General features: G+C 43.9%; 2 protein-coding genes across 5 annotated transcripts in view; one reads left to right on the top strand and one right to left on the bottom strand.

The window, feature by feature from the left end:
* faf1 (Fas (TNFRSF6) associated factor 1) overlaps window positions 1-1,487 on the bottom strand; it is an 82,333-nt gene extending 80,846 nt beyond the window's left edge. Inside the window, exon 1 of the mRNA XM_020499122.2 lies at window positions 1,169-1,487. Within this exon, the coding sequence (XP_020354711.1) occupies window positions 1,169-1,216 (48 nt within the window). The 5' untranslated portion in view covers window positions 1,217-1,487. The remainder of the gene's footprint in view (window positions 1-1,168) is intronic.
* On the top strand, window positions 1,180-26,276 carry cdkn2c (cyclin-dependent kinase inhibitor 2C (p18, inhibits CDK4)). 4 transcript variants are annotated; one of them, XM_020499127.2, is made up of 4 exons: window positions 1,180-1,289; window positions 17,497-17,614; window positions 23,070-23,196; window positions 24,898-26,276. In XM_020499127.2, exons 3-4 carry the CDS (start codon window positions 23,071-23,073, stop codon window positions 25,255-25,257), a joined length of 486 nt encoding a protein of 161 aa, XP_020354716.1. In that variant the 5' UTR covers window positions 1,180-1,289; window positions 17,497-17,614; window position 23,070; the 3' UTR covers window positions 25,258-26,276. The 4 variants fall into 4 exon arrangements, with proteins under 4 accessions (XP_020354716.1, XP_020354714.1, XP_020354715.1 ...); XM_020499125.2 differs by lacking the exons at window positions 1,180-1,289; window positions 17,497-17,614 and adding an exon at window positions 21,527-21,662; XM_020499126.2 differs by lacking the exons at window positions 1,180-1,289; window positions 17,497-17,614 and adding an exon at window positions 21,682-22,279.

The raw sequence follows: 26,276 nt of genomic DNA, 5'->3' as shown, positions 1-26,276 counted from the left end.
ATTAAGATATTGGTTTTTAGCTGACTTTCAAAAAGTTCCACATTCCAAATGTTCCTAATGGACAGTGAGCTGAAAGTACACTGCTCGCATAAATTACCCTTATCAATATCATAACACTGAATGATACTGTAATTTACCTGGTATCAACCTCACAAATTAATCTGGTCCTCCACTCAGTATATCACCGGGTGGTTTGACTGACTGGTCATTATCAGTATAACGACATGTTTCAGTTGGGCTAGAAGTATTTACATTGCACCAACCAAGTATGCTCAAGCTAGTATTAGTGCTACATTGAAAGAAAGTTTTTCCAGAATTACTATTTACCTCCATGTAGCCTAATGTGATTAACGAGGAGCTAAAAAGGAGTGCATGTAGCACTGACAGCTTAAAACTGTGTTCTTCAGTTTTTTGTGGCCCTGTTATTTATTCAAAGACCTGTAAATTGTCAGGATGAAGAGATCAAGCGTTCAACACGAACGTTAAATCTACAGAGCTTGGAAACATGCACAAGAAATGCACGCTAGTGATGTCACTTGATAGTAGGCTAGCTAGCTAAACTCAATAGTGACCAAGCAAGTAGTTAGCTACCTAACGTTAGTTTGAGAGTTAAGCAAACACAAGTTAGCTAGCTAACCAACTCAGTTGAGAACATTTACAATTCATACAGCATATATCTTCGCTGAGAAATGTCAAAGCAAGCTAACGGTAGCTATATCGTTTTAAAATTACTCTATAATTAGCTACGATGATCCCAGCTTTTACTAACTAGCTAGCTTTTTAGCTAACAACTAACGTTCGTTCGCTAAATTGACGTATAACAGTACTGTTAGATAGCTACCAGACATACTGGTATATTATATTGCTGACTTCGGATACTTTTGGGGTAGACAGCTTTACGAAATGCTATGCAACAATGCAATTATTTAGTAGCTAACTCGCTCCTGCGTCTAGACGTAACGTTACCTAGTTAACGTTCATTAGTAACGCATCTAATGTTCGCTAGCTATCGTGTTAGCTAGCTTGCTAGTAAGCTAATGTGTTTGCCGTGTCAGCTGACGAGACATTGCTGTTGACGTTAACACTGCCTATTGTTTAATGTTAAGGTTCAACATAATTAAACTAGCAATCTAGATAGTTTTGTATCCTAAGGAAAGTCCGAACCCACCTGAAAGTCAGCAAGAATCATTTCTCTGTCCATGCTATCGGAGGCCATCACAGTGACTGCTTAAACGCGATTCTTCGTCTAGCTATCACTTGCTTTCTCGCCTCACTCACTCAAGCAAATGGTGAGTACGATATCATGTAAATATCTGCTTAAGTAAACTCAATACATATATATATGCGGTAGCTATGTAAGTTGCAAATGCCGCACTTTGGGTTGGGTTTTACGACTTAAATGAATTTCAATTCTCTGTTATCGTCACTTTTTTTCTGGTTGGTATTCACGGCTTTGTCTTCTCTTTACGGCAATCACAAAGTGGGATAACGTAATAGAGATTGATAGAGGACTCATCTTTATATCTGTGCCATAGAGCTCGCCAATTTGTAGTCCTAAAACCCGGAAAATAGTTCGCTCTGGTTGTTTCAGCTATCGCTATATGGAAAATCAATGGGGACAGAATATGATTTTGCAATAAACGCAGAAAATAAGGTCTTAATTTAACACAGGCTTAGGAGATCTTATACGTTTTGTTCTGTGATATAATAGTAGCCAGTTAACATGACTATGAATTATGAAGCCTATGTGCTTTTAAAAATTTTTATAACATACATTCTTCAAAATTTACAAAAACGGATGTTAGCTGATTAACATTATCTCATAGAACAAAACATATAAGATCTCCTACGCCAGTGTTTAGGCTACCACAGACCTTATTTTCAGTGTTTATCCAAAAACCCTACTGAAACGCCATTCATTTTCTCAATAGGGATTGTTCCATGAACCATAGTGGAGTTAGTGCCTACAAAAAGACACCATTACTATTTCTCTATTATATACGGGTTGGGTTGGATGTTTAGCAACACAACCGACTCGTGAGCAACTAGGTGGAAAAACAGACAGGGTTGGCTTAGATTATTATTATGTTATTGACTGTACATTTGTTTATTCCATGTGTAACTGTGTTGTTGTTTGTGTTGCACTGCTTTGCTTTATCTTGGCCAGGTCGCAGTTGTAAATGAGAACTTGTTCTAAACTGGCCAACCTGGTTAAATAAAAAAATACTTAAAAAAAATATATATTGTTGACAACATGTCAATTATATTTTGTCTCCAATGTTTATTGAGAACATAAATACATGTACACAATGAGCGTTTATCTCTCAAATACATCATTACAGTTGTTGGTTAACTAGCTAGCGAATTTGAGCCATATTAGCATTGACATGAAATCAGCCAAAACACCTCAAAACAAGACATGGTATCAAGAACAAGATGAAACTAGCTCCAACAAGTCACTTATGATTCCCCACATGGCAGTTTCTTGTAATTGTTGGTAGCTACCTGGCCATCTAGAATCACAACAACTCCCCATTGAAGCGTGCACATCCTTTTTGTGACGTTGTCAGCTAACCCATCTATAGTGTCAGTGACAGCATGGGCACAGTGCCATTTAGGCTACAATCCATTGGAATCCCCACCAAATTGTCTGGGCCTACTTTGACTACTTTAAAATGGTGGAAGCATAGTGGAAGTCCTCAATGGCGCTGCCCATGCAAAAACGGCCTTTTGGCCTCTAGAAGCCTCTTTTATTTTCTATGTATATGGTTAATTTTGCCACAATGGTCTGAATATTGCAGATGGAATGAAATGTATAAGCACAAAAAGTCTCCAAGAGGGCTCTATCTGCAACATTGTAACTTTGCGCCTTCACTGTATGCACAAAGTTTAACCCTAAACCTCTTAAATGTAAAGTCCCAATATTTGAGGATCCTATTTATTTATTTTCAATTCAGTCTGGTATGTGAACGGTAGTCCCTATTTGCAAAAGCAGTGTGTCTGCGGAAAGCTGAGTGTCTTGGCTATTGATCTGTGCACAATCTTTGGTGTGACTTACTACCATATATGGGCATACAAATGCCCGTATACAGACCTAATTTCAAGATGGCTGCTACCTACATTCCGGTTAGCGCTGTGAAGCATAAACGAAATTAACACGGAATACGTTGATTCACACCGAAAGCCGGGACTCCACAGATCATGAGGATGTCTTATTTGTCTGCCTGTGACCTACCGTTATTGATCAGCAGCCCTGAGAGTGAAAATGTTTATTGTACACAACGTTTTCACCAAACAGCAAACATCTTAGATTTGGTCTGTGTTTGAGCTATAGCTACATGGGGTGTATGAAATGAATGCTTAAATTGGAACAAATCTAGCCTACTGCCAATGTTATCTGATGATGCATGAAAAATATGATGAAAACACTTGGATATCCCCTACACCACCACAATGTTTGAGAGAGGTTGGTGTTGTAGACATTCATTTTTATAGTGAACAATAACTTAAGGCACATCCAGTGTGCAAAAACAGTACAATTACCACATTTGGACACTTTGGGGAGGTTGAAAGGACACTTGAATGTACCCTGGATACCCCATAACAACACTACAGTGTTTGAGTGAGGTTGATATGGTATATATTGTGTTTTTATACTGAACAAATATAATTTATGGATTACAAATATGTAAAAGCACACTGGCAATTATCTAATTTACAGACGTATGCCACTTACTGAAAAGGGTGCCTATAGAGAGGGCAGCCGTGCTTCTAGCCCCTACACAACTTTACCGTTTTTTAAATGTGTTATTTCTTACATTACTAGGCCAGATATTTTTTGGTGTTATTACATATAGCCGGGAAGAACTTTTGGATATAAGAGCAGCGACAACTTACCAGTATTACGACCAGGAATACGACTTTCCCAAATCGCATCCTTTGTTCATACCCGGGCAATTGAACTGATCCAGAGGCAGATCCAAAATATTGCCGGCGGAGAAGAGTGGACTTCTAGTCTGACTCAGGAGGCACGCACACCACCCACCGCTTCCGAGTATATTACTCGCTAATGTTCAATCTCTGGGTAATAAAGTTGACGAGCTGAGGGCGAGGATTTCCTTCCAATGAGACATCAGGGATTGTAACATAGCCAAGTTTCCGTGAAACAGAGTATCTTGGGATATACTGTCTTGAGTCTGTACAGCCAGTTGGGTTCTCAGTTCATCGTGCAGACAGGAATAAATATCTCTCTGGGAAGAAGAATGGCTGGCTTCGGTTATAGTCACAGCCATGTATATTCCCCCCAAGCCGATACCACAACGACCCTCAAAGAACTTCACTGGACTTTATGTCAACTGGAAACCACATATCCTGAGGCTGCATTTATTGTAGCTGGGGATTTTAACAAAGCAAATTTGAAGAAAATGCTACCGAAGTTCTATTAACACATAGACTGTAGTACTCACGCTAAAACACTTGACCACTGCTACTCCAACTTCCGGGATACCTACAAGGCCCTCCTCTGCCCTTCCTTCGGCAAATCTGACCACGACTCAATTTTGCTCCTCCCTTCCGATAGGCAGAAACCCAAACAGGAAGTACCCGTGCTAAGGACTATTCAACGCTGGTCTGACCAATTGGAATCCATGCTTCAAGATTGTTTTAAATTACGTGGACTAGGGATATGTTCCAGGTAGCCTCCGACAATAACATCGACAAATACACTGATACAGTCACTGAGTTTATCAGGAAGTGTATTGGAGATGTTGTTCCCACTGTGACTATTAAAACTTACCCTACCCAAAAACCGTGGATAGATGGCAGCATTCACTCAAAGCTGAAAGCATGAACCATCGCATTTAACTATGGCAAGGTGACTGGGAATATGGCCGAATACAAACAGTGTAGTTATTCCCGCCGTAAGGCAATTAAACAGGCAAAACATCAGTATAGAGACAAAGTGGAGTCGCAATTCAACGGCTCAGACACGAGACATGAGATGCCCGCTTTGAGTATAACAGTGCCAACGACACGGCCCGCTGCCAAGGACTGTGGGCTCTCCTTCTCCGTGGCCAACGTGAGAAAGACATTTAAGCCAACGTGAGAAAGACATTTAAGCGTGGTAACCCTTGCAAGGCTGCCGGTCCAGACACCATCCCTAGCCGTGTCCTCAGAGCATGCACAGACCAGCTGGCTGGAGTGTTTACGGACATATTCAATTTCTCCCTATTCCAGTCTGCTGTCCCCACATGCTTCAAGATAGCCAGCATTGTTCCTGTACCCAATAAAGCAAAGGTAACTGAACCAAATGACCATCGCCCCATAGCACTCACTTTTGTCATCATGAAGTGATTTGAGAGACTAGTCAAGGATCAAATCACCTCTACTTTATCCGACACCCTAGACCCACTTCAATTTGCTTACCGCCCCAATAGATCCACAGACGATGCCCTATCCCATCTGGACAAGAGGCATACCTATGTAAGAATGCTGTTCATTGACTACAGCTCAGCATTCAACACCATAGTACCTCCAGCTCATCATTAAACTCGAGGTCCTGGGTCTGAACCCCGCCCCATGCAACTGGGTCCTGGACTTCCTGATGGGCCGCCCCCAGGTTGTGAAGGTAGGAAACAACACCTCCACTTCGATGGAGGTTTTGATCCTCAAAACTGGGGCCCCACAAGGGTGCGTGCTCAGCCCCCTGCTGTACTCCCTGTTCACCCATTGCTGCATGACCACGCACACCTCCAACTCAATCATCAAGTTTGCAGAAGACACAACAGTAGTAAGCTTGATCACCAACAATGATGAGACAGCCTACAGGGAGGAGGTAAGGGCTCTGGGAGTATGGTGCCAGGAAAACAACCTCTCACTCAATGTCAACAAAACAAAGGAGCTGAACGTGGACTTCAGGAAACAGCAAAGGGAACACCCTCCTATCCACATCGACAGGACCGCAGTGGAGAAAGTGGAAAGCTCCTCAGCGTACACATCACGGACAAACTGAAATGGTCCACCCACACAGACAGTGTGGTGAAAAAAAGAACAACAGTGCCTCTTCAACCTCAGGAGGCTGAAGAAATTTGGCTTGGCACCTAAAACCCTCAAAAACCTTTACGAATGCACAATTGAGAGCATCCTGTCGAGCTGTATCACCGCCTGCTACGGCAACTGCACCGCCCGCAACCGCAGGGCTCTCCAGAGGGTGGTAAACGTCCAGTGTGCAAAAATTCTGACACTTTAGAGAAGTTGAAAGGATACTTGATACCCCATAACACCACCACAATGTTTGAGTGAGGTTGAAATGGTAGAAATTGTGTTTTCATACTGAACAAATAGCATGGTGCGGTCTGCACAACGCATCACTAGGGGGGCAAACTACCTGCCCTCCAGGACACCTGAAGCACCTGATGTTACAGGAAGGCCAAAAAGATCAAAAGACAACAACCACCAGAGTCACTTCCTGTTCACCCCGCTATCATCCAAAAGGCGAGGTACATCAAAGCTGGGACCTAGAGACTGAAAAACAGCTTCTATCTCAAGGCCATCAGACTGTTAAATAGCCATCACTAGCACATTAGAGGCTGCTGCCTATATAGATAGACTTGAAATCACTGGCCACTTTAATAATGGAACACTAGTCACTTTAAAAACGGTTACATATTTTTGTTTATACTTTTTGTATATACTGTATTCTATTCTACTGTGTCTTAGTCTATGCCACTCTGATATTGCTCATCCATATATTTATATATTCTTAATTCCATTCCTTTACTTAGATTTGTGTATATTGTTGTGAAATTGTTAGATATTACTTGTTAGATATTACTGCACCGTTGGAGCTAGAAACAAAATCATTTCGCTACACCCTCAATAACATCAGCTAAATAATTTTTTGCCCGCTTTGAGGACAATAGAGTGCCACTGACACGGCCGCAACCAAAACATGCGGACTCTCCTTCACTGCAGCCGAGGTGAGTAAAACATTTAAACGTGTTCACCCTCGCAAGGCTGCAGGCCCAGACGGCATCCCCAGCCGCTCCCTCAGAGCATGCGCAGTCCAGCTGGCTGGTGTGTTTACGGACATATTCAATCAATCCTTATCCCAGTCTGCTGTTCCCACATGCTTCAAGAGGGCCACCATTGTTCCTGTTCCCAAGAAAGCTAAGGTAACTGAGCTAAACGACTACCGCCCGGAACACTCACTTCCGTCATCATGAAGTGCTTTGAGAGACTAGTCAAGGACCATATCACCTCCACCCTACCTGACAACCTAGACCCACTTCAATTTGCTTACCGCCCAAATAGGTCCACAGACGATGCAATCTCAACCACACTGCACACTGCCCTAACCCATCTAGACAAGAGGAATACCTATGTGCGAATGCTGTTCATCGACTACAGCTCAGCATTTAACACCATAGTACCCTCCAAACTCGTCATCAAGCTCGAGACCCTGGGTCTCAACCCCGCCCTGTGCAACTGGGTACTGGACTTCCTGACGGGCCGCCCCCAGGTGGTGAGGGTAGATAACAACATGTCCACCCCGCTGATCCTCAACACTGGGGCCCCACAAGGGTGCGTTCTGAGCCCTCTCCTGTACTCCCTGTTCACCCACGACTGCGTGGCCACGCACGCCTCCAACTCAATCATCAAGTTTGCGGACGACAGAACAGTGGTAGGCTTGATTACCAACAACGACGAGACGGCCTACAGAGAGGAGGTGAGGGCCCTCGGAGTGTGGTGTCAGGAAAATAACCTCACACTCAACGTCAACAAAACTAAGGAGATTATTGTGGACTTCAGGAAACAGCAGAGGGAACACCCCCCTATCCACATCGATTGGACAGTAGTGGAGAGGGTAGTAAGTTTTAAGTTCCTCGGCGTACACATCACAGACAAACTGAATTGGTCCACCCACAAAGACAGCATCGTGAAGAAGGCGCAGCAGCTCCTCTTCAACCTCAGGAGGCTGAAGAAATTTGGCTTGTCACCAAAAGCACTCACAAACTTCTACAGATGCACAATCGAGAGCACCCTGTAGGGCTGTATCACAGCCTGGTACGGCAACTGCTCCGCCCACAACCGTAAGGCTCTCCATAGGGTAGTGAGGTCTGCAAACTACTTGCCCTCCAGGACACCTACACCACCCGATGTCACAGGAAGGCCATAAAGATCATCAAGGACAACAACCACCGAGCCACTGCCTGTTCACCCCGCTATCATCCAGAAGGCGAGGTCAGTACTGGTGCATCAAAGCTGGGACCGAGAGACTGAAAAACAGCTTCTATCTCAAGGCCATCAGACTGTTAAACAGCCACCACTAACATTGAGTGGCTGCTGCCAACACACTGACTCATCTCCAGCCACTTTAATAATGGGAATTGATGTAAAATACATCACTAGCCACTTTAAACAATGCTACTTAATATAATGTTTACATACCCTACATTATTCATCTCATATGTATATACTGTACTCTATATCATCTACTGCATCTTTATGTAATAAATGTATCACTAGCCACTTTAAACTATGCCACTTTGTTTACATACTCATCTCATATGTATATACTGTACTCGATACATCTACTGCATCTTGCCTATGCCGCTCTGTACCATCACTCATTCATATATCTTTATATACATATTCTTTATCCCTTTACACTTGTGTGTTTAAGGTAGTAGTTTTGGAATTGTTAGTTAGATTACTCGTTGGTTATTACTGCATTGTCGGAACTAGAAGCACAAGCATTTCGCTACACTCGCATTAACATCTGCTAACCATATGTATGTGACAAATACATTTGATTTGGAGAGGTTTAGGGACACTTTGAAACGTCCTGTGACCACACCTGACACCACTTACGAAAAACAACTGCCCATTTCTAGTTGTTAATTCTATCAATCCCATTTTTTCCTGATATTGTTCACATGTTGTGGAAGCCATCTGATGTGTTTCCAGCTCTGGGCATCAATAACTCACTGATAGGATGTCAATTAAAGATTACTTTCAAAATAACAAAACGGTTACTTTGTGTGTGCTTGATCTTGTGTATTCTGAACTGTGTAACTCATATCTACCTTCTCATAATTTCCTCATAATCTCCCAGATATCTTCTTTCCAAATATACCAAGTTTTGGCATGTCAGAATCATGCAATTACACATGATTAGCAGTTAATTTTGGGTATGTCTATTTTGCCAATTTTGCCTAAGAGGATTAGGAAAATATGTACTTTTTACTCCCATACATTTTCCCCGACACCTGGAGGCTCAGGCAGGACAGTAATATGGTCCAATTCACACTTATCAATATAACTCGTTGTCATTCCTACTGCCTCTGATCTGGCGGTCACAAATACTGCGTTTGTAAATAATGTCTGAGTGTTGGAATGTGCCACTGGCTGTCTGTAATTTAAAAAATAATAACATGGTGCAGTCTGGTTTGCTTAATATAAAGAATTTGATGTCGGGGGAATATGGAATAAATGGGACACTTCTTGCAATTCAGTCTTCTGTAACCTCCTTCGACATTATACAACATATTAGCCCAACACGTGATACATTTCTGAAATCCTCGAGATGTTTCCTAATCACACACAAAGTAAATGTTGATATCATATTCACAGGAGGCATGTGTACACTGAGTCAAAATCCTATTTTCAGTTTGCATTCGGTAGACTAGATCAAGCAGGTTAGATCAACTGGGACACCATTCAATTCAATTGTGTGTTATTTGGAAACATCTGACGATTTCAGATATCTATCATGTGTTGGGCTAATATGTTGGCTAGATGTCGGAAGAAGTTACAAAAGACAGAAACGCAAAAAGTGTCCCACTTTTTCTGAATTCACTCAAATAACTGTCACGCCCTGGCCATAGAGAGGCTTTTTATTCTCTATTTTGGTTAGGCCAGGGTGTGACTAGCGTGGGCATTCTATGTCCTTGTTTCTATGTTTTGTATTTCTATGTCTTGGCCTGGTATGGTTCTCAATCAGGGACAACTGTCTATCGTTGTCTCTGATTGAGAACCATACTTAGGTACCCTTTTCCCCCACCTGTTTTGTGGGAAGTTAACTTTGTAGTTGTTCAGGGCACATAGCCCAAAGCTTCACGGGTGTTTTTTTTGTTCTTCATTTTGTCGGAGTCATTTTTAAATAAAGTTCAAATGTACGCTTACCGTGCTGCACCTCGGTCCAGTCCTTCAGCCAGCCGTGACAATAACAGTACAAGAAATACATGAATAGTACTACAAGAACCCGAGTTCTGCCTAACCTAAGCACAGGGTAATGTAATGTGAACTGGAAAAGCTTATACTGTAAGTCTGTCCCACTTTAGCTATTCCATGCTCTTTTACTTTAGCTAACTATGGATGGTAGTGGGATGACAAAAAAAAAACAGAATTACAAAATTGAAACCTAATATTGGCAACTCTTTTATGTGTTTTGATTGACCAGTTCATAGTATGCACATTTACATCACAATTTGGGACAGTGCATTATTTATTACCGTTTTATAACCTTAACATCAAAACAGAAAAACAGCTGTCACTGAGCCGGGTGAGCTTCCGGCCCTCTATGATGTCACACCAATGAAGGGATGTAATTTTGGTCATGTGGTTTAGAAACAACAAAATGTTTTATGTCAGACCAAGAAATAAACGTGTCAGGATTAAGCTGTCTCAGTTTATATGATGTCCCACTCTTTCTGAATTCACCTGAAGTATGACAATGTTGTACTTTTCCACCACCACATACTTTTAGACTTTTGTTCAAGTAGTATTTTACTGGGTGACTTTCACTTTTACTTGAGTCATTTTCCTATCTTTTCTTGAACAATTGAGTACTTTTCCACCACTGGAATTAAGTAGGCTAGGTTATTAATCCTACATAAAAGTCTGACAAATAGGGATGCTAACAAACATCACACAGATACGCTGCAGAGACGTCTGTTTAGCTTGCTTGCCAGCATGAGCAGTAAGTCAATCAATCAATCAAATTTATTTATAAAGCCCTTTTTTACATCAGCCAATGTCAAAAAGTACTATACAGAAACCCAGCCTAAAACCCCAAACAGCAAGCAATGCAGATATAGAAGTACCGAACAACTCGGGAAACCCAGCTTCAGCTTAATTAACTGGAGAATAAATGAAACCCTCACCAGCTAGCTACATATCTATTTTAGTTTCCCTGTCCGATTCATAAAACTAGTCCACTTATTGTTATTTTTACCTTTCCACAAACTGTCTGTTACTCGATATGAGCAAGTTAAACCAAATGTATCAAAGAATATGAAATCACAATTAGTTTGCCAGTAACATTTTGGTAATTTAGCTATCCTTCTAAATGTGGTGGTCAGTGGATACACTATGAGTTTAACATATTTGTCTGAAAACGAACTTGTCGCCAGTTGTTGTTGCCCGTGGTGGAATCATATCTAACCAGCTAGCTCCTGAAGCCTATGTCTATGGGTTCCCGAGTGACGCAGTGGCCTAAGGCACAGCATCTACAGTTCCTGGTTTGAATCCAGGCTGTATTACATCCGGCTGTGATTGAGAGTCCTATAGGGCGGCACACAATTGGCCCAGCATCGTTCGGGTTTGGCCAGGGTAGGCTGTCATTGTAAATAAGAATTTGTTCTTAACTGACTTGCCTACTTAAATAAAGGTAACAAATGGCTGAGGTGACTCACACCCTGTAGCTAACTAACAAGCCCACCTCGGCAACAATGTTATTGGGGTGTGGGTGTCACGAGTCCCGCCGAAGATGGTTCCTCTTCCTGTTCGGGCGGTGCTCAGCGGTCGCCGGCCTACTAGCTGCCACCGATCCCCTTTCCTGTTTCTGTTTGGGTTTTGTTTTGGGCTATTTAAACCAGGTATGCCCGCCTGCTTTTGTGCGGGTGTAACGGAATTCTTCGTCCTCCTCTAACGAGGAGTATGAAATGTTGGACCAATGTGCAGCGTGGTATGTGTTCATGATGTTTATTTTACTGAACACTGAAAATACAAAATAACAACGTGAAATAAACGAAAACCGAAACAGTCCTGAAAGGTGCAGAAAACACTAAACAGAAAATAATCACCCACAAAACACAGGTGGGAAAAGGCTACCTAAGTATGATTCTCAATCAGAGACAACGAACGAGAACCTGTAACGGCAGATTTCCTCCCTGTAACGGCGTTCTTCGTTTGTCGAAAGAGAGTCGGACCGAAATGCAGCGTGGTGGTTAATCATGATCTTTAATAAAGAAAACGGCGATACATGAAATAAATAAATAAATAGGAAAACAACAAACGGAACGTGAAACCTATTACAGCCTATCTGGTGAACACTACACAGAGACAGGAACAATCACCCACGAAATACAAAGCGAACTCAGGCTACCTAAATACGGTTCCCAATCAGAGGCAACGAGAAGCACCTGACTGCTGATTGAGAACCGCCTCAGGCAGCCAAGCCTACACTCGACACACCCCTAATCAACCACAATCCCAATTCCTATAAAACCCCAATACGAAACACAACACGTAAACCCATGTCACACCCTGGCCTGACCAAAATATATAACGAAAACACAAAACACTAAGACCAAGGCGTGACAGAACCCCCCCCCCCCCAAGGTGCGGACTCCCGGACGCACCTCAAAACCATAGGGAGGGTCCGGGTGGGCGTCTGTCATTGGTGGCGGCTCCGGCTCGGGATGTGGACCCCACTTCATTAATGTCCTAGTTCCTCCCCTTCGCGTCCTGGGATAATCCACCCTCGCCGCCGACCATGGCCTAATAGTCCTCACCCAGAACCCCACAGAACTAAGGAGCAGCTCGTGACTGAGGGGCAGCTCGGGACTGAGGGGCAGCTCGGGACTGAGGGGCAGCTCGGGACTGAGGGGCAGCTCGGGACTGAGGGGCAGCTCGGGACTGAGGGGCAGCCCGGAACTGAGGGGCAGTCCGGAACTGAGGGGCAGCCCGGAACTGAGGGGCAGCCCGGAACTGAGGGGAAGCCCAGTACTGAGAGGAAGCCCAGTACTGAGAGGAAGCCCAGTACTGAGAGGAAGCCCAGTACTGAGATGAAGCTCAGGTAGGTAGTAGGCTCCGGTAGATCCTGGCTGGCTGGCGGATTTGGAAGATTCAGGTTGACTAGCAGATCTGGAAGATTCTGGTTGACTAGCAGATCTGGAAGATTCTGGTTGACTGGCGGATCTAGCTGCTCTATGCAGACTGACAGCTCTGACTGCTCCATGCAGGCTGACAGCTCCTTGGAAGACTGGCAGCTCTTTGCAGACTGACAGCTCTGACTGCTCCATGCAGGCTGACAGCTCCTTGCAGACTGGCAGCTCCTTGCAGACTGGCAGCTCCTTGCAGACTGACAGCTCCTTGCAGACTGACAGCTCCTTGCAGACTGGCAGCTCCTTGCAGACTGACAGCTCTGACTGCTTCATGCAGACTGACAGCTCCTTGCAGACTGGCAGCTCCTTGCAGACTGACAGCTCCTTGCAGACTGACAGCTCCTTGCAGACTGACAGTTCCCTGCAGACTGGCAGCTCCTTGCAGGCTGACAGCTCCTTGCAGACTGACAGCTCTGGCTGCTTCATGCAGACTGACATCTCTGGCTGCTTCATGCAGACTGACAGCTCTGACTGCTCCATGCAGACTGACAGCACCCTGCAGACTGGCAGCTCTTTGCAGACTGGCAGCTCCCTGCAGACTGGCAGCTCCTTGCAGAGTGACAGCACCCTGCAGACTGGCAGCTCAGGCTGCTTCAAACAGGCAGGAGGCTCCGGCAGCGCAGGAGAGGGGGAAGGCTCTGGCTGCGCTAAACAGGCGGGAGACTCCGACAGCGCAGGAGGGAAGGAAGGCTCTGGCTGTGCTGAACAGGCGGGAGACTCCGACAGCGCAGGAGGGAAGGAAGGCTCTGGCTGTGCTGAACAGGCGGGAGACTCCGACAGCGCAGGAGAGGCGAGGCGCACTGTAGGCCTGATGCGTGGTGCGGGCACTGGTGATACTGGAGCGAGGACACGCACAGGAAGCCTGGTGCGGGGAGCTGCTACCGGAGGACTGGTGTGTGGAGGTGGCACAGGATGTGCAAGGCTAGGGATGTGCACAGGAGGCCTGGTGCGTGAGGCTGGCACCAACTTCACCAGCCGACTAACACGCACCTCAAGACGAGTATGGAGCGCTAACTCAGGTGCCATCAAATCCCCGACACGATCCGTCGGACGAATATGATATCTATAGCACCAAGCTAGCAACTCCCTCATTACTCTCCACTCCACTTTCCCCATTAACTCCTTCACAGTCTCATCTTCGCTCACCTCTAACACCGGCTCTGGTTCTGGTCTCCTCCTTGGCTCCTCACGATAAACAAGGAGAGTTGGCTCAGGTCCATCTCCTGACTCAGCCACTCTCCCTCTGAGCCCCCCCCCCCAATAAATTTTTTGGGGTGACTCTCGGGTTTCGCTCTGCGCCGCCGTGTCTGTTTCTCCAACTCCATTCGCCTATAGCCTTCTTCGCACTGTTCCAGCGAATCCCATGCGGGCTCCTGCACTCTCTCTGGGTCGGCCGCCCACCTGTCGATTTCCTCCCACGTCGTATAATCCATGCCAGTGCTGTCCATAACGTCCTCCTTTCGCTGCTCCTGCTGTCGCTGCCTGTAACCACGCCGCTCGGTCCGTGTGTGGTGGGTGATTCTGTAACGGCGTTCTTCGTTTGTCGAAAGAGAGTTGGACCGAAATGCAGCGTGGTGGTTAATCATGATCTTTAATAAAGAAAACGGCGATACATGAAATAACTAAATAAATACGAAAACAACAATGGAACGTGAAACCTATTACAGCCTATCTGGTGAACACTACACAGAGACAGGAACAATCACCCACGAAATACAAAGCGAACTCAGGCTACCTAAATACAGTTCCCAATCAGAGGCAACGAGAAGCACCTGACTGCTGATTGAGAACCGCCTCAGGCAGCCAAGCCTACACTTGACACACCCCTAATCAACCACAATCCCAATTCCTATAAAACCCCAATACGAAACACAACACGTAAACCCATGTCACACCCTGGCCTGACCAAAATATATAACGAAAACACAAAACACTAAGACCAAGGCGTGACACTCCCCTTCGTCTGAAGAGGAGTAAGGATCGGACCAAGATGCGGCGTGGTAAGTGTTCATGACGATTTTAATAAGAAAAGCACTGAACACTATGAAATACAAAAACAATAAACGAATACGTGAAATAACCAAACCGAAACAGTACCGTGTGGTGACAAACACACACACGGAAACAAACACCCACAAACCAACAGTGAAACCCAGGCTACCTAAATATGGTTCTCAATCAGGGACAATGATAAACAGCTGCCTGATTGAGAACCATATCGGGCCAAACACAGAAATAGAAAAAAACATAGAAACACAAACATAGACTGCCCACCCCAACTCACGCCCTGACCATACTAAATAAAGACAAAACAAAGGAAATTAAGGTCAGAACGTGACAGAACCATACCAGGCCAAACACAAAACCACAACATAGAAAAAAGAACATAGACTACCCACCCCAACTCACGCCCTGACCAAACTAAAACAAAGACATAACAAAGGAACTAAGGTCAGAACGCGAGAGCCGAAGCTCCGCCCCTGCGCTTTCTTTTCGAAGAAGCTGGGTCCGGCGAAGCGAAACTATGATGTGGGGGACCGGGAGTTGTTAGCTGTGGTGAAAGCCCTGAAGGTGTGGAGACACTGGCTTGAGGGGGCTAAGCACCCTTTCCTCATCTGGACTGACCACCGCAATCTGGAGTATATCCGGGCGGCAAGGAGACTGAATCCTCGTCAGGCTAGGTGGGCCATGTTCTTTACCCGATTCAGATTCACAATCTCTTATAGACCAGGTTCCCTCAACACTAAGGCCGAAGCGCTGTCCCGTCTCTATAACACTGAGGACCGGTCCATCAATCCTACTCCCATCCTTCTAGCTTCTAGGCTGGTGGCACCGGTGGTATGGGAGGTCGATGCGGATATCGAGCGGGCATTGTGGTTGGAACCTGCGCCTTCACATGATCCTACCGGTCTCGGGTACGTGCCGCTTGGTTTCCGTGATCAATTGATTCGGTGGGCTCACACACTACCGTCTTCAGGTTATCCAGGTATTGCGAGGACAGTGCGGGTCTTAGGGGGAAATACTGGTGGCCCACCTTAGCTAAGGACGTGAGGCTCTATGTCTCCTCCTGTTCGGTGTGCGCCCAGAGTAAGGCTCCTAGGCACCTGCCTAGAGGGAAGCTACAGCCCTTCCCTGTTCCACAATGGCCCTGGTCTCATCTGTCGGTGGACTTCCTTACCGATCTTCCCCCGTCTCAGGGAAACACTACCATTCTTGTCACGCCCTGGTCTTAGTATTTTGTGTTTTCTTTATTATTTTGGTCAGGCCAGGGTGTGACATGGGTTTATTATGTGGTGTGTTTTGTCTTGGGGTTTTTGTAGGTATTGGGATTGTGGTATAGTGGGGTTATTCTAGAATAGTCTATGGCTGTCTGGAGTGGTTCTCAATCAGAGGCAGGTGTTTATCGTTGTCTCTGATTGGGAACCATATTTAGGCAGCCATATTCTTTGAGTGTTTTGTGGGTGATTGTTCCTGTCTCTGTGTTTGTTTGCACCAGATAGGCTGTTTAGGTTTTCACGTTACGTTTCTTGTTTTGTATTGTTCGTGTTTATTTGTTTATTAACCATGTATCAAAATTACTACGCTGCATTTTGGTCCTCCTCTCCTTCACCGCAAGAAAACCGTAACAATTCTGGTCGTTGTGGATCGGTTCTCTAAGTCCTTCCATCTCCTCCCATTGCCTGGTCTCCCTACGGCCCTACAGACTGCGGAGGCTCTATTTACCCACGTCTTCCGGCACTACGGGGTGCCGGAGGACATTGTATCTGATCGGGGTCCCCAGTTCACGTCCCGAGTTTGGAGGGCGTTTATGGAACGTCTGGGGTCTCGGTCAGCCTGACCTCTGGTAATGGGAAGGTGGAGAGAGTGAACCAGGAAGTGGGTAGGTTTCTGCGGTCGTATTGCCAGGACCGGCCAGGAGAATGGGCGAGGTACGTCCCATGGGCACAGAACTCACTCCGCCACTCCTCCACGAACATGTCGCCATTCCAATGCGTGCTGGGCTACCAGCCGGTCCTGGCTCTGTGGCATCAGAGTCAGACCGAAGCTCCTGCGGTGGAGGAGTGGGTGCAGTGCTCTAAGGCGCCCTGGCTGGTGGACGGCAGAAGAAGAGCGCTGACCGCCACCGCAGTGAGGCCCCTGTGTTCGCACCAGGGGACAGGGTCTGGCTCTCGACCCGAAACCTGCCCCTCCGCCTGCCCTGCCGGAAGCTGGGGCCGCAGTGTGTGGGGCCATTTAAAGTCCTGAGGAGGCTAAACGAGGTATGTTACAGATTACAACTCCCCTCTTACTATCGTATTAACACCTCGTTTCATGTGTCTCTCCTCAGGCTGGTGGTAGCTGGTCTCCTACAAGAAGGTGAGGTGCCGGAGGTCCCTCAGCCCCCTCTGGACATCGAGGGGTCCCCGGCGTACACGGTACGAGCTATTCTGGACTCGAGACACCGGGTGAGTGGCCTGCAGAACATTGTGGACTGGGAGGGGTACGGTCCGGACGAGAGGTGCTGGGTACCGGTGTGGGACATTTTGGATCCATCGCTACTAAGGGAGTTCCATCGCCTCCATCCGGATCGCCCTGCGCCTCGCCATCCGCGTCGCCCTCGAGGCCGGGGTCGGCATGCTGAGGGAGCCGCGTGTCAGGGGGGGGGGGGGGGGTACTGTCACGAATCCCGCCGAAGATGGTTCCTGTTCGGGCGGCGCTCGGCGGTCGTCATCACCGTGCCTACTAGCTGCCACCGATCCCCTTTTCTGTTTCAGTTAGTTTTGTCTGATTAGTTTCACCTGTTTCTTGTTTGGGTTTTGTTTTGGGCTATTTAAACCCGGTATGCCCGCCTGCTTTGGGGCGGGCTTGTTTTTCTGTTCATGTGTGTGGATTTATATGGATTCCTTTTTCTGGGCGGTTTTGTCCTGTTTCTTGGACTTGGTTATTTATACGCCCGTGTGTTTGGCGTGACCGTTACTCTGTTCCTGGAATAAAGACCCACGTTTGAACTAACTCTGCTCTCTGCGCCTGACTCTCCACCCACTACTCCTAGAAGCCGTGACAGTGGGAATATTAGATATGTCTTTTAATTTTAAGATAACTGTCATTGAAGTTGGTGGTTAGCTACTACTGGTTTTAGATCCAAGGTGAGAGAAATTGTCTGCCATTGTTTTGTGTTTTGGTAAGGGCTCGGAGTGATGTCAAGCACACAAGATGCGTCAACTAATCACCCAACACATAATAATGACTTTGCCTCCGGCTATCCTACGAAAATAAATTTCACGTACAGTACAGTAGACTACAGTAGAGTACAGTAGTGTTTAATTCAGTAGAGTACAGTACAGTTTAATATAGTATAGTAGAGTACAGTTTAGTTCAGTAGAGTATATTTTAATTAGAGTAGGGTACAATACAGTACATTATACTGTACTGAACAATACTTTTATTTACTTTACAGTACTCTATTGTGCTCTTTTGTTTTGTACTGTACTGTAATATACTCTACTTTTCTTTACTGTAATGTAATGTATTGTAGTCTGCTGTGCTCTACTGTACTGTGTTGTGCTGTGCTGTCCAAACTTGTGAAATATAGATGTCTATGTTTGGGCCAAATTAAGGCCCGCACCAAATCTAAACCAATTATAGATGTCTGTATTTGGGCCAAATATAGGACCAAGGTAAAGTTGGTTTTATATTCACACATTCGGACATTCAACAGATTTTCGCCAAAAATCAATAACTAATGCACCGTTTGTCACAGAATCATCAAACTAGATACGATTTATTCTAGAAATGTCTAGCATACTTTTACAACCTTTGTTTTGAGGAAAAATTCCAGTTTTGATTTGATAGAAATACATAAAATCTATAAAATTCCATTTGGTATGAATCAATAACTAATTCACTGTTTGTCACAGAAACATCAAACCAGGTATTATTTATTCTATAAATGTCCAGCATACTTTTACAATCTTTGTTTTGACTAAATATTCCAGTTTTGATTTGATAGAGGGCATGTAGTCCGTCTAGAAGGCGTGTGGTCAAAGTTCTAACAAGTCTGTTATACCCTATTAGAAGGGGTCTGGCAAACTTCTGCATCTTCAGTCATATTAAATTAGATTACAGGAAAAAACTTTGGGATGAAGGGGTTAGCGTAGACATTGTTAATGTTGCAAATGACTATTGTACCTGGAAAAAGCAGATTTTTTTATGGAATATCTACATAGGTGTACAGAGGCCCATTATCAGCAACCATCACTCCTGTGTTTCAATGGCACGTTGTGTTAGATAATCCAAGTTATAATTTTAAAAGGCTAATTGATCATTAGAAAACCATTTAACAATTATGTTAGCACAGCTGAAAACTGTTGTGCTGATTACAGAAGCAATAAAACTGGCCTTCTTTAGACTCGTTGAGTATCTGGAGCAACAGCATTTGTGTGTTCAATTACAGGCTCAAAATGTCCAGAAACAAGTCACTTTTTTCTGAAACTGGTCAGTCTATTCTTGTTCTGAGAAATGAAGGCTATTCCATGTGTGAAACTGCCAAGAAACTGAAGCTCTTGTACAACGCTGTGTACTACTCCCTTCACAGAATAGCTCAAACTTGCTCTAACCAGGATAGAAAGAGGAGTGTGAGGCCCCGGTGCACAACTGAGTGAGAGGACAAGTACATTAGAGTGTCTAGTTTGAGAAACAGATGCCTCTTCACTGTTGATGTTGAGACTGGTGTTTTGCGGATACTATTTAATGAAGCTGTCAGTTGAGGACTTGTGAGGCAAACACAACGTGCCATTGGAACACAGGAGTGATGGTTGCTGATCCTGGACTGGACTTCCAGACGGGCCGCCCCCAGATGGTAAGAGTAGGCAACAACAAGCCTGCCACGCTGATCCTTAACACTGGGGCCCCTCAGGGGTGTGTACTCAGTCCCCTCCTGTATTCCCTGTTCAGCCATGACTGTGTGGCCAAACACGACTCCAACACCATCATTAAGTTTGCTGACAACACAACAGTGGTAGGCCTGATCACCGACAACGACGAGACAGCCTATAGGGAGGAGGTCAGAGAACTGGCAGTGTGGTGCCAGGACAACAACGTCTCCCTCAATGTGACCAAGACAAAGGAGCTGATCGTGGACTACAGGAAAAGGCAGGCCGAACAGGCCCCCATTAACATCAACGGGGCTGTAGTGGAGCGGGTCGAGAGTTTCAAGTTCCTTGATGTCCACATCACCAATGAACTATCATGGTCCAAACATACCAAGACAGTTGTGAAGAGGGCACAGTCTCTCCCTCAAGAGACTGAAAAGATTTGGTAGGGGCCCCCAGATCCTCAAAAGTTTCTACAGCTGCACCATCGAGAGCATCCTGACAAGGTTGCATCACTGCCTGGTAGGGCAACTGCTTGGCATCTGACCGTATGGCGGTACAGAGGGTAGGTGTGAACGTCCCAGTACATCACTGGGGCCAAGCTTCCTGCCATCCAGGACCTATATAATAGGTAGTGTCAGAGGAAAGCCCATAAAATTGTCAGAGACTCCAGTTACCCAAGTTATAGACTGTTTTCTCTGCTACCGCACGGCAAGCGGTACCAGAGTGCCAAGTCTAGGAACAAAAGGCTCCTCAACAGCTTCTACCCCCAAGTCATTTGACTGCTGAACAATTCATAAAAATCGCCACCGGACAATTTACATTGACATCCCCCCTTGTACACTGCTGCTACTCGCTCTTTGTTTGTTACCTATGCATAGTTTCTTCGCCCCCACCTACATGTACAGATTACCTCAACTAGCCTGTACCCCTGCACACTGACTCGGTACTGGTGCCCCTGTATATAGCCTCGTTATTGTTATTCTTATTGTGTAACTTTTTATTATTACTTTTTATTTTAACCTACTTGGTAAATATTTTCTTCTTCTTGAACTGAACTGTTGGTTAAGGGCTTGTAAGTAAGCATTTCACGTTGAAGTCAACACTTGTATTCGGCGCATGTGGCAAAGATTTCAAATTATTGTTCAAATTATCAATCCCATGGAATATCAATTCTTGCATCCTAGCTCTGCCTTTGAATATTTTCCATCCCTCATTTTATCAAAGGGGTGTTGAAATGATAAAGACTGGGCTTTCAATACCTCATCTAGGCATACAGGCCTCATAGCAAAAGAATCATGCTTATGATTTAGGTTATCGTTGTTGTCTTTCCCATAGAGCGCTACCGAAACTAACCAGAAAGCAATATTAACTGTTCTAGAGCAACACGTCGTGGCATTTTTCGGTTATGAAAATGTTATTTTACAACCGGGAAAGAAGCCCAGGCTATCGTCACAACTGCAGTCTTTTTTTGTCCCGCCCTCCTTCTCTTGCTCTCATCGACTGTTATGTGGGCGTATGGCTCTGTATTTCAAAAAATAAGTTATGTCAAAATCAGCGTTTTTTTCCCATCTAAATATTGACTGCCAACCAATCGAATGAGTGAACTCATTCAACAACTGATGCTGAGGTGTTGTATCTAGTAAGTAGGGGATGTTATATCAAGTCTAGGCTATAAATCGAAAATCGTGTAAGCTTTTCTGTTTAATATTCCTACACGACTAGGCTACACCTACCCGGCATATGCCTATTGCAGGCTGAACTTGAAACGCTACTAAGTCCCGTAAACTCCGTGGTGTGGTTGATTTTTTTATTGATTTACCCACCTTTACAAAAGTTTAGTAGTCTAACTATTTTAATTGTAACAGATGGTCGCCTATACTGCTACATTGTGCTAAGTGGAAGAAGAGAACGTTGCTTATCAAATGACGAAACTGTTCCCGCGCACTGTCTGAACAAACGCTTTACTATTAATGAACCAAAAGAAGGACGATATCCAGACCAAGTATCATCATTTGAAAATGGGCGGGAAGTTTACATAAAAGTCTGAACAAGCATCTCTCCAAATGTCATTGGATAACCTAACGTTGTCAGAATATTTTTTATTCTCTTTCTCATCCGGGACTGGTGAGAGAGCAAGTCGGCAATCAGACGCTACAAAGTTGCAAGCCCTTATCGAAACGGCAGCCATGGATACAGTTGCAGGACAAAAGCAACGCTTTTGAGAGCAGCAGACCAGCATTTTGGGGAGTTGCACCTGTAGGCTAACCTATATTGTCAGTCCCAGAGTGAAGTAGACTAGCGAACGGAGTAGGCTGTCTATGAAACAGAATAGTTTAATATGGGTTTTTACTTAAGGTCGAATTGGACATTGAATGTGAGTTGTAGCCTAATGCGTTGTAACTGTTGGATGATATCATTTCATGGACCCCCCCCCTCTCTCTCTGCATTTAGAATACATTATCGGGCTATAGGTTAAAATCTAATGAGGGTAGGCTATGCTACCTGCAGAGTTGAGTAAAATAATCTGGAATAACACCGGCCTAGCCTATACATAAACATGGGGAATATCCATGTACTCTATTTTAGAATCTCAAATGTTACCGACTGCACGTGAACGGGGTTCAATAATAAGTATGAACGTCAACTCTGCAGCTGGACGATTGGAATTAGTTTGACATTTTTCAACTTCGTGCGTCTTGGTCCTCTATTGGAAATCCCAAACACCAATCCAACGTGATGAAAATCAATATTTTTAAGGAAGGTGATGATGACCATGAATTTGAGTTAGAAATGGCGTGACATCCCTGTTGTTTTCCGTGCCGAAGCGAGTTGTTACAGTGGGATGGCATTAAAAAGGGAGGCGGACCCTGGCAGTGTAGCCTACCAATTTCTTTCAGAGGGCTACAGACTATTTACTACACTTTAGCAGTGCCTTGTGTCACAACCAAGTCTTACAACCAAAATCAAGCACATACAGAGGAGGCCTATCAAGGTTTTTAACCTGTATTATATAACCTTATTCTCTTTATTGTTTTCGTCCACCAAGAATGACTGGAGAGGCAAACAGACTGAGCAGCGCATCTGCGAGAGGAGACTTGGCAGAAGTTGAGATGTTATTACAGAACGGAGCAGATGTTAATGCAAACAATGTATTCGGAAGGACACCGTTACAGGTTGGTAAAGCATTTTATATGAAGCCTAAATCTATAAATTCATTATTCGGTCTATTCAGAAGTTATATGATCGATTTCAACTTAAACTACAACATATTAGCATATTTGTGCATTGACATAATGTCAAATAGACTGAACGGTGTGCTTTGGTGACAAAGTGGTAAAGGTATTAAGAGGCTATACAATTTCTGTAACTTGGATTTACTTTAAAAAATCCAAGTGATTTTCAAGGCCTTATAAAGCATAGACTACTATGTTGGATGTCATAATTGTATTGTATGATTTGTGGAATTAGAGGGCTTTAAAGTGATTTATAGGCCTTAATTTAGTAGCACTATCTGAACCACAAAAAAAAACAATGTAGATGAATGATTTATATATGATTTACCAGAGACGTGAAATACAGAATACAACACTCTAAATGCAATGTAATATGGTTGTTTTACACATTTTGTAGGCTAAAAGATTAGCAGCATTATATTTCTTAATGAAGATGGTGAATCACATGGGTTCACTATGAAATCTCGTTGAATAATGTGATTATGTTGTTTTTTAAAGAATAATGTGTGCCTTAGATCATTGATCAGTAGTGATAAGAAAATAAGATAGAAACATCAAGACCCTGCATGACCCCATGCACTTTGGGCCCGCATGCACACTCAAATAGGCCTATGAAAACGTTAATCGTTTTCAACAAGAATATTTCTCGATTTATAGAAATATAGTTAAAATTATCTGTTTTTTCATCTCATACTTCAATTATGGTGGTTGAGAACTTATACGGTATTGATTTGCTTGTTTTGTTACCTCCTTGACCGATACCTTTGAATAACTTCCTTGTACCACATGGGAGTCCCAACATGCTATGTTTGCTATAGGAATGTAACTACCGTTTATTGTTTTGTCAAGTTACACAATCAAACTAATATGAAAAACGAACACATTGCAGATTGTGAAAGACTTGGTTGATTTGGACAGCCTGTTCATATGACCAAGCTGCATAGATTTTCAGATAGGCTAATCTCTTACCATGTCATAGGGCACAGGGCACAGATGAAAATGCTACAAGAAAAGGGTTTCAAGTATGGTTCATTGACTGAACCATAACACACGTTTTTGAGAGATTTAGGACAAGTTGCTTTAGCCTGTTGAATGTATAATGACAATTTACAAATTGGCATACTTTATTCAAAGCGCTCAAACTTGACCTTATTTAAAAAATATATATAATCTAAGTAGGCCTATGACACAACACTGTGTCAAACAAAAAAACTGCCACAAAACTGTAATGAGCTATTCGTATCGCTCCTCTCTTCCAAATGAAAAATATATAGGCCTATCATGAAACTTAGTTAAATACCGATGATCAACTAAGGCTCTATGATTTAATTAAGTGTACTCTGTTTATCAGACGGTAATTGGTCTACAGCATTTAGGTCTGAAGATGAATAAAAAAAGGTGAAGATAATCATTTATATCCCAGGACTGATAAATATTTTTGTGGGTACGATTTATTTTTGATCATTCCTTTTGAAAACATAGGTGTAAATCTAGACCTGTGTCTCTGCAACATATCCCTAAATGATTTATATTTTATATTAAAACTGTAGCTTTTACATCCTATAGGGTACATTTTGTCTTTATATTATTACTTGTGTGTAATTATCCTGCTCTATAACCTCTTCTCATTATATTTTACAGGTGATGAAACTTGGTAACCCAGCCATCGCGGAGGCGCTGCTGAGGGCTAACGCAAATCCAAACGTGCGCGACCATGTCAGGGGTCTCACTATCACTCATGATGCTGCAAGGGATGGATACGTGGACACCCTACGCGTCCTGATAGATCATGGCGCAGACGTCAACCTCTTGGACAACGACGGCAATCTTCCATTGCATCTAGCCGCAAGAGAAGGCTATCTTGACGTGGTTCAGCTCCTTGTTGGTTGTACGAAGGACGCCGCAAGGCACAACTCCGGAGGCCATACACCTTATGATTTGGCGACTATGAACAATAGAGTATCCATTGCGCTATACATTCAGGCGCACATGAATTTATGAATATACATGGGACAATCCTGACTGGGATAAAGAGGTGGAGAGAGAGTAGCAAACATGTAATCTACCTCTCCTTTGTTGCAATGTGTTTGGATGTTTTCAGACATGATAGCCTCAATTTCAACCATAAAGACTATCATGAACTCAGGCCGAGTTACGTTTCCTTGTAACCTGATAAGAACACATTCCATATAGGTTTTGACTCCAGTTTGCTCCATTGCGAAACAAATGTGACAAGATTATATGCCACTGGAACTATAACAATAATTTGAATCCATTAAAAACCTTTAGGCCCACAACATTTCCCTAACAACTCAACATCTCGAGCGGCAACATGATCTTGCGTTTTGGGATGTTGCCTAATGTAAGCCTAATGGCTGGTTAAAGTGAAGAGGAATTTGTCTTTCAATTCAATCACAATCATATAATAACTGAATTTGAGATGGGTTTAGTAGGCTATACCGACCATTTCAAATGAAACGAGGAACAACATTGTATCGTTTAACTTCTCTAGACTGTAACAATTTAAAAAGATGACCCTCTTCAACCATTGTACTCTTGTGCACCATAGCAAATGTCTTATTTTGTCCCATTTGTCACGGTTAATTAAACTCATGATATTTTGACTAAAAAGCTGTAGCCTATAACTTTCTTCTCCTTTTCCATGCATACCATTGGTAATAAATGACCAATCTAATGGTAGCCTGACTGATGTGGCGATTCTCTTCGATTTTATTTGCACTTTGTAAATAGGGAAACAAGTACATTTTGTAATGAACTGTGAAAGCATGCGTTTGCTAATATTGACGTTTTATTTTGTACCAAAGACAGCAACTGACTACAGGTCTGCATTGTTTAACCTGTTTGTTTCATTTTCTGATTGGCGTGTCAGGTCAAAATAGGTCGAAATAGAATGTAGACGGCCGTCATTTTTCTGTATTGTCTTCTATTTGAATATTGCTAATCAATGTTTTGCACTGTTGTCATTTGTGAGACGAATAAATTCAGTTGTCCACTGATTA

The sequence above is a fragment of the Oncorhynchus kisutch genome, linkage group LG13, assembly GCF_002021735.2.
Source record: "Oncorhynchus kisutch isolate 150728-3 linkage group LG13, Okis_V2, whole genome shotgun sequence".
Classification (NCBI taxonomy): Eukaryota; Metazoa; Chordata; class Actinopteri; order Salmoniformes; family Salmonidae; genus Oncorhynchus; species Oncorhynchus kisutch.
Note: the sequence above shows the minus strand (reverse complement) of the source record. Positions and strands in the feature narration are given on the sequence as shown.

What these genes read in the sequence shown, in the direction of transcription:
- cdkn2c (XM_020499127.2), top strand. Translation starts at nt 23,071, where the DNA reads ATGACTGGAGAGGCAAACAGACTGAGCAGCGCATCTGCGAGAGGAGAC. An exon ending in TCGGAAGGACACCGTTACAG is followed by an intron (nt 23,197 to 24,897) that starts GTTGGTAAAGCA and finishes TATATTTTACAG; the next exon opens with GTGATGAAACTTGGTAACCC.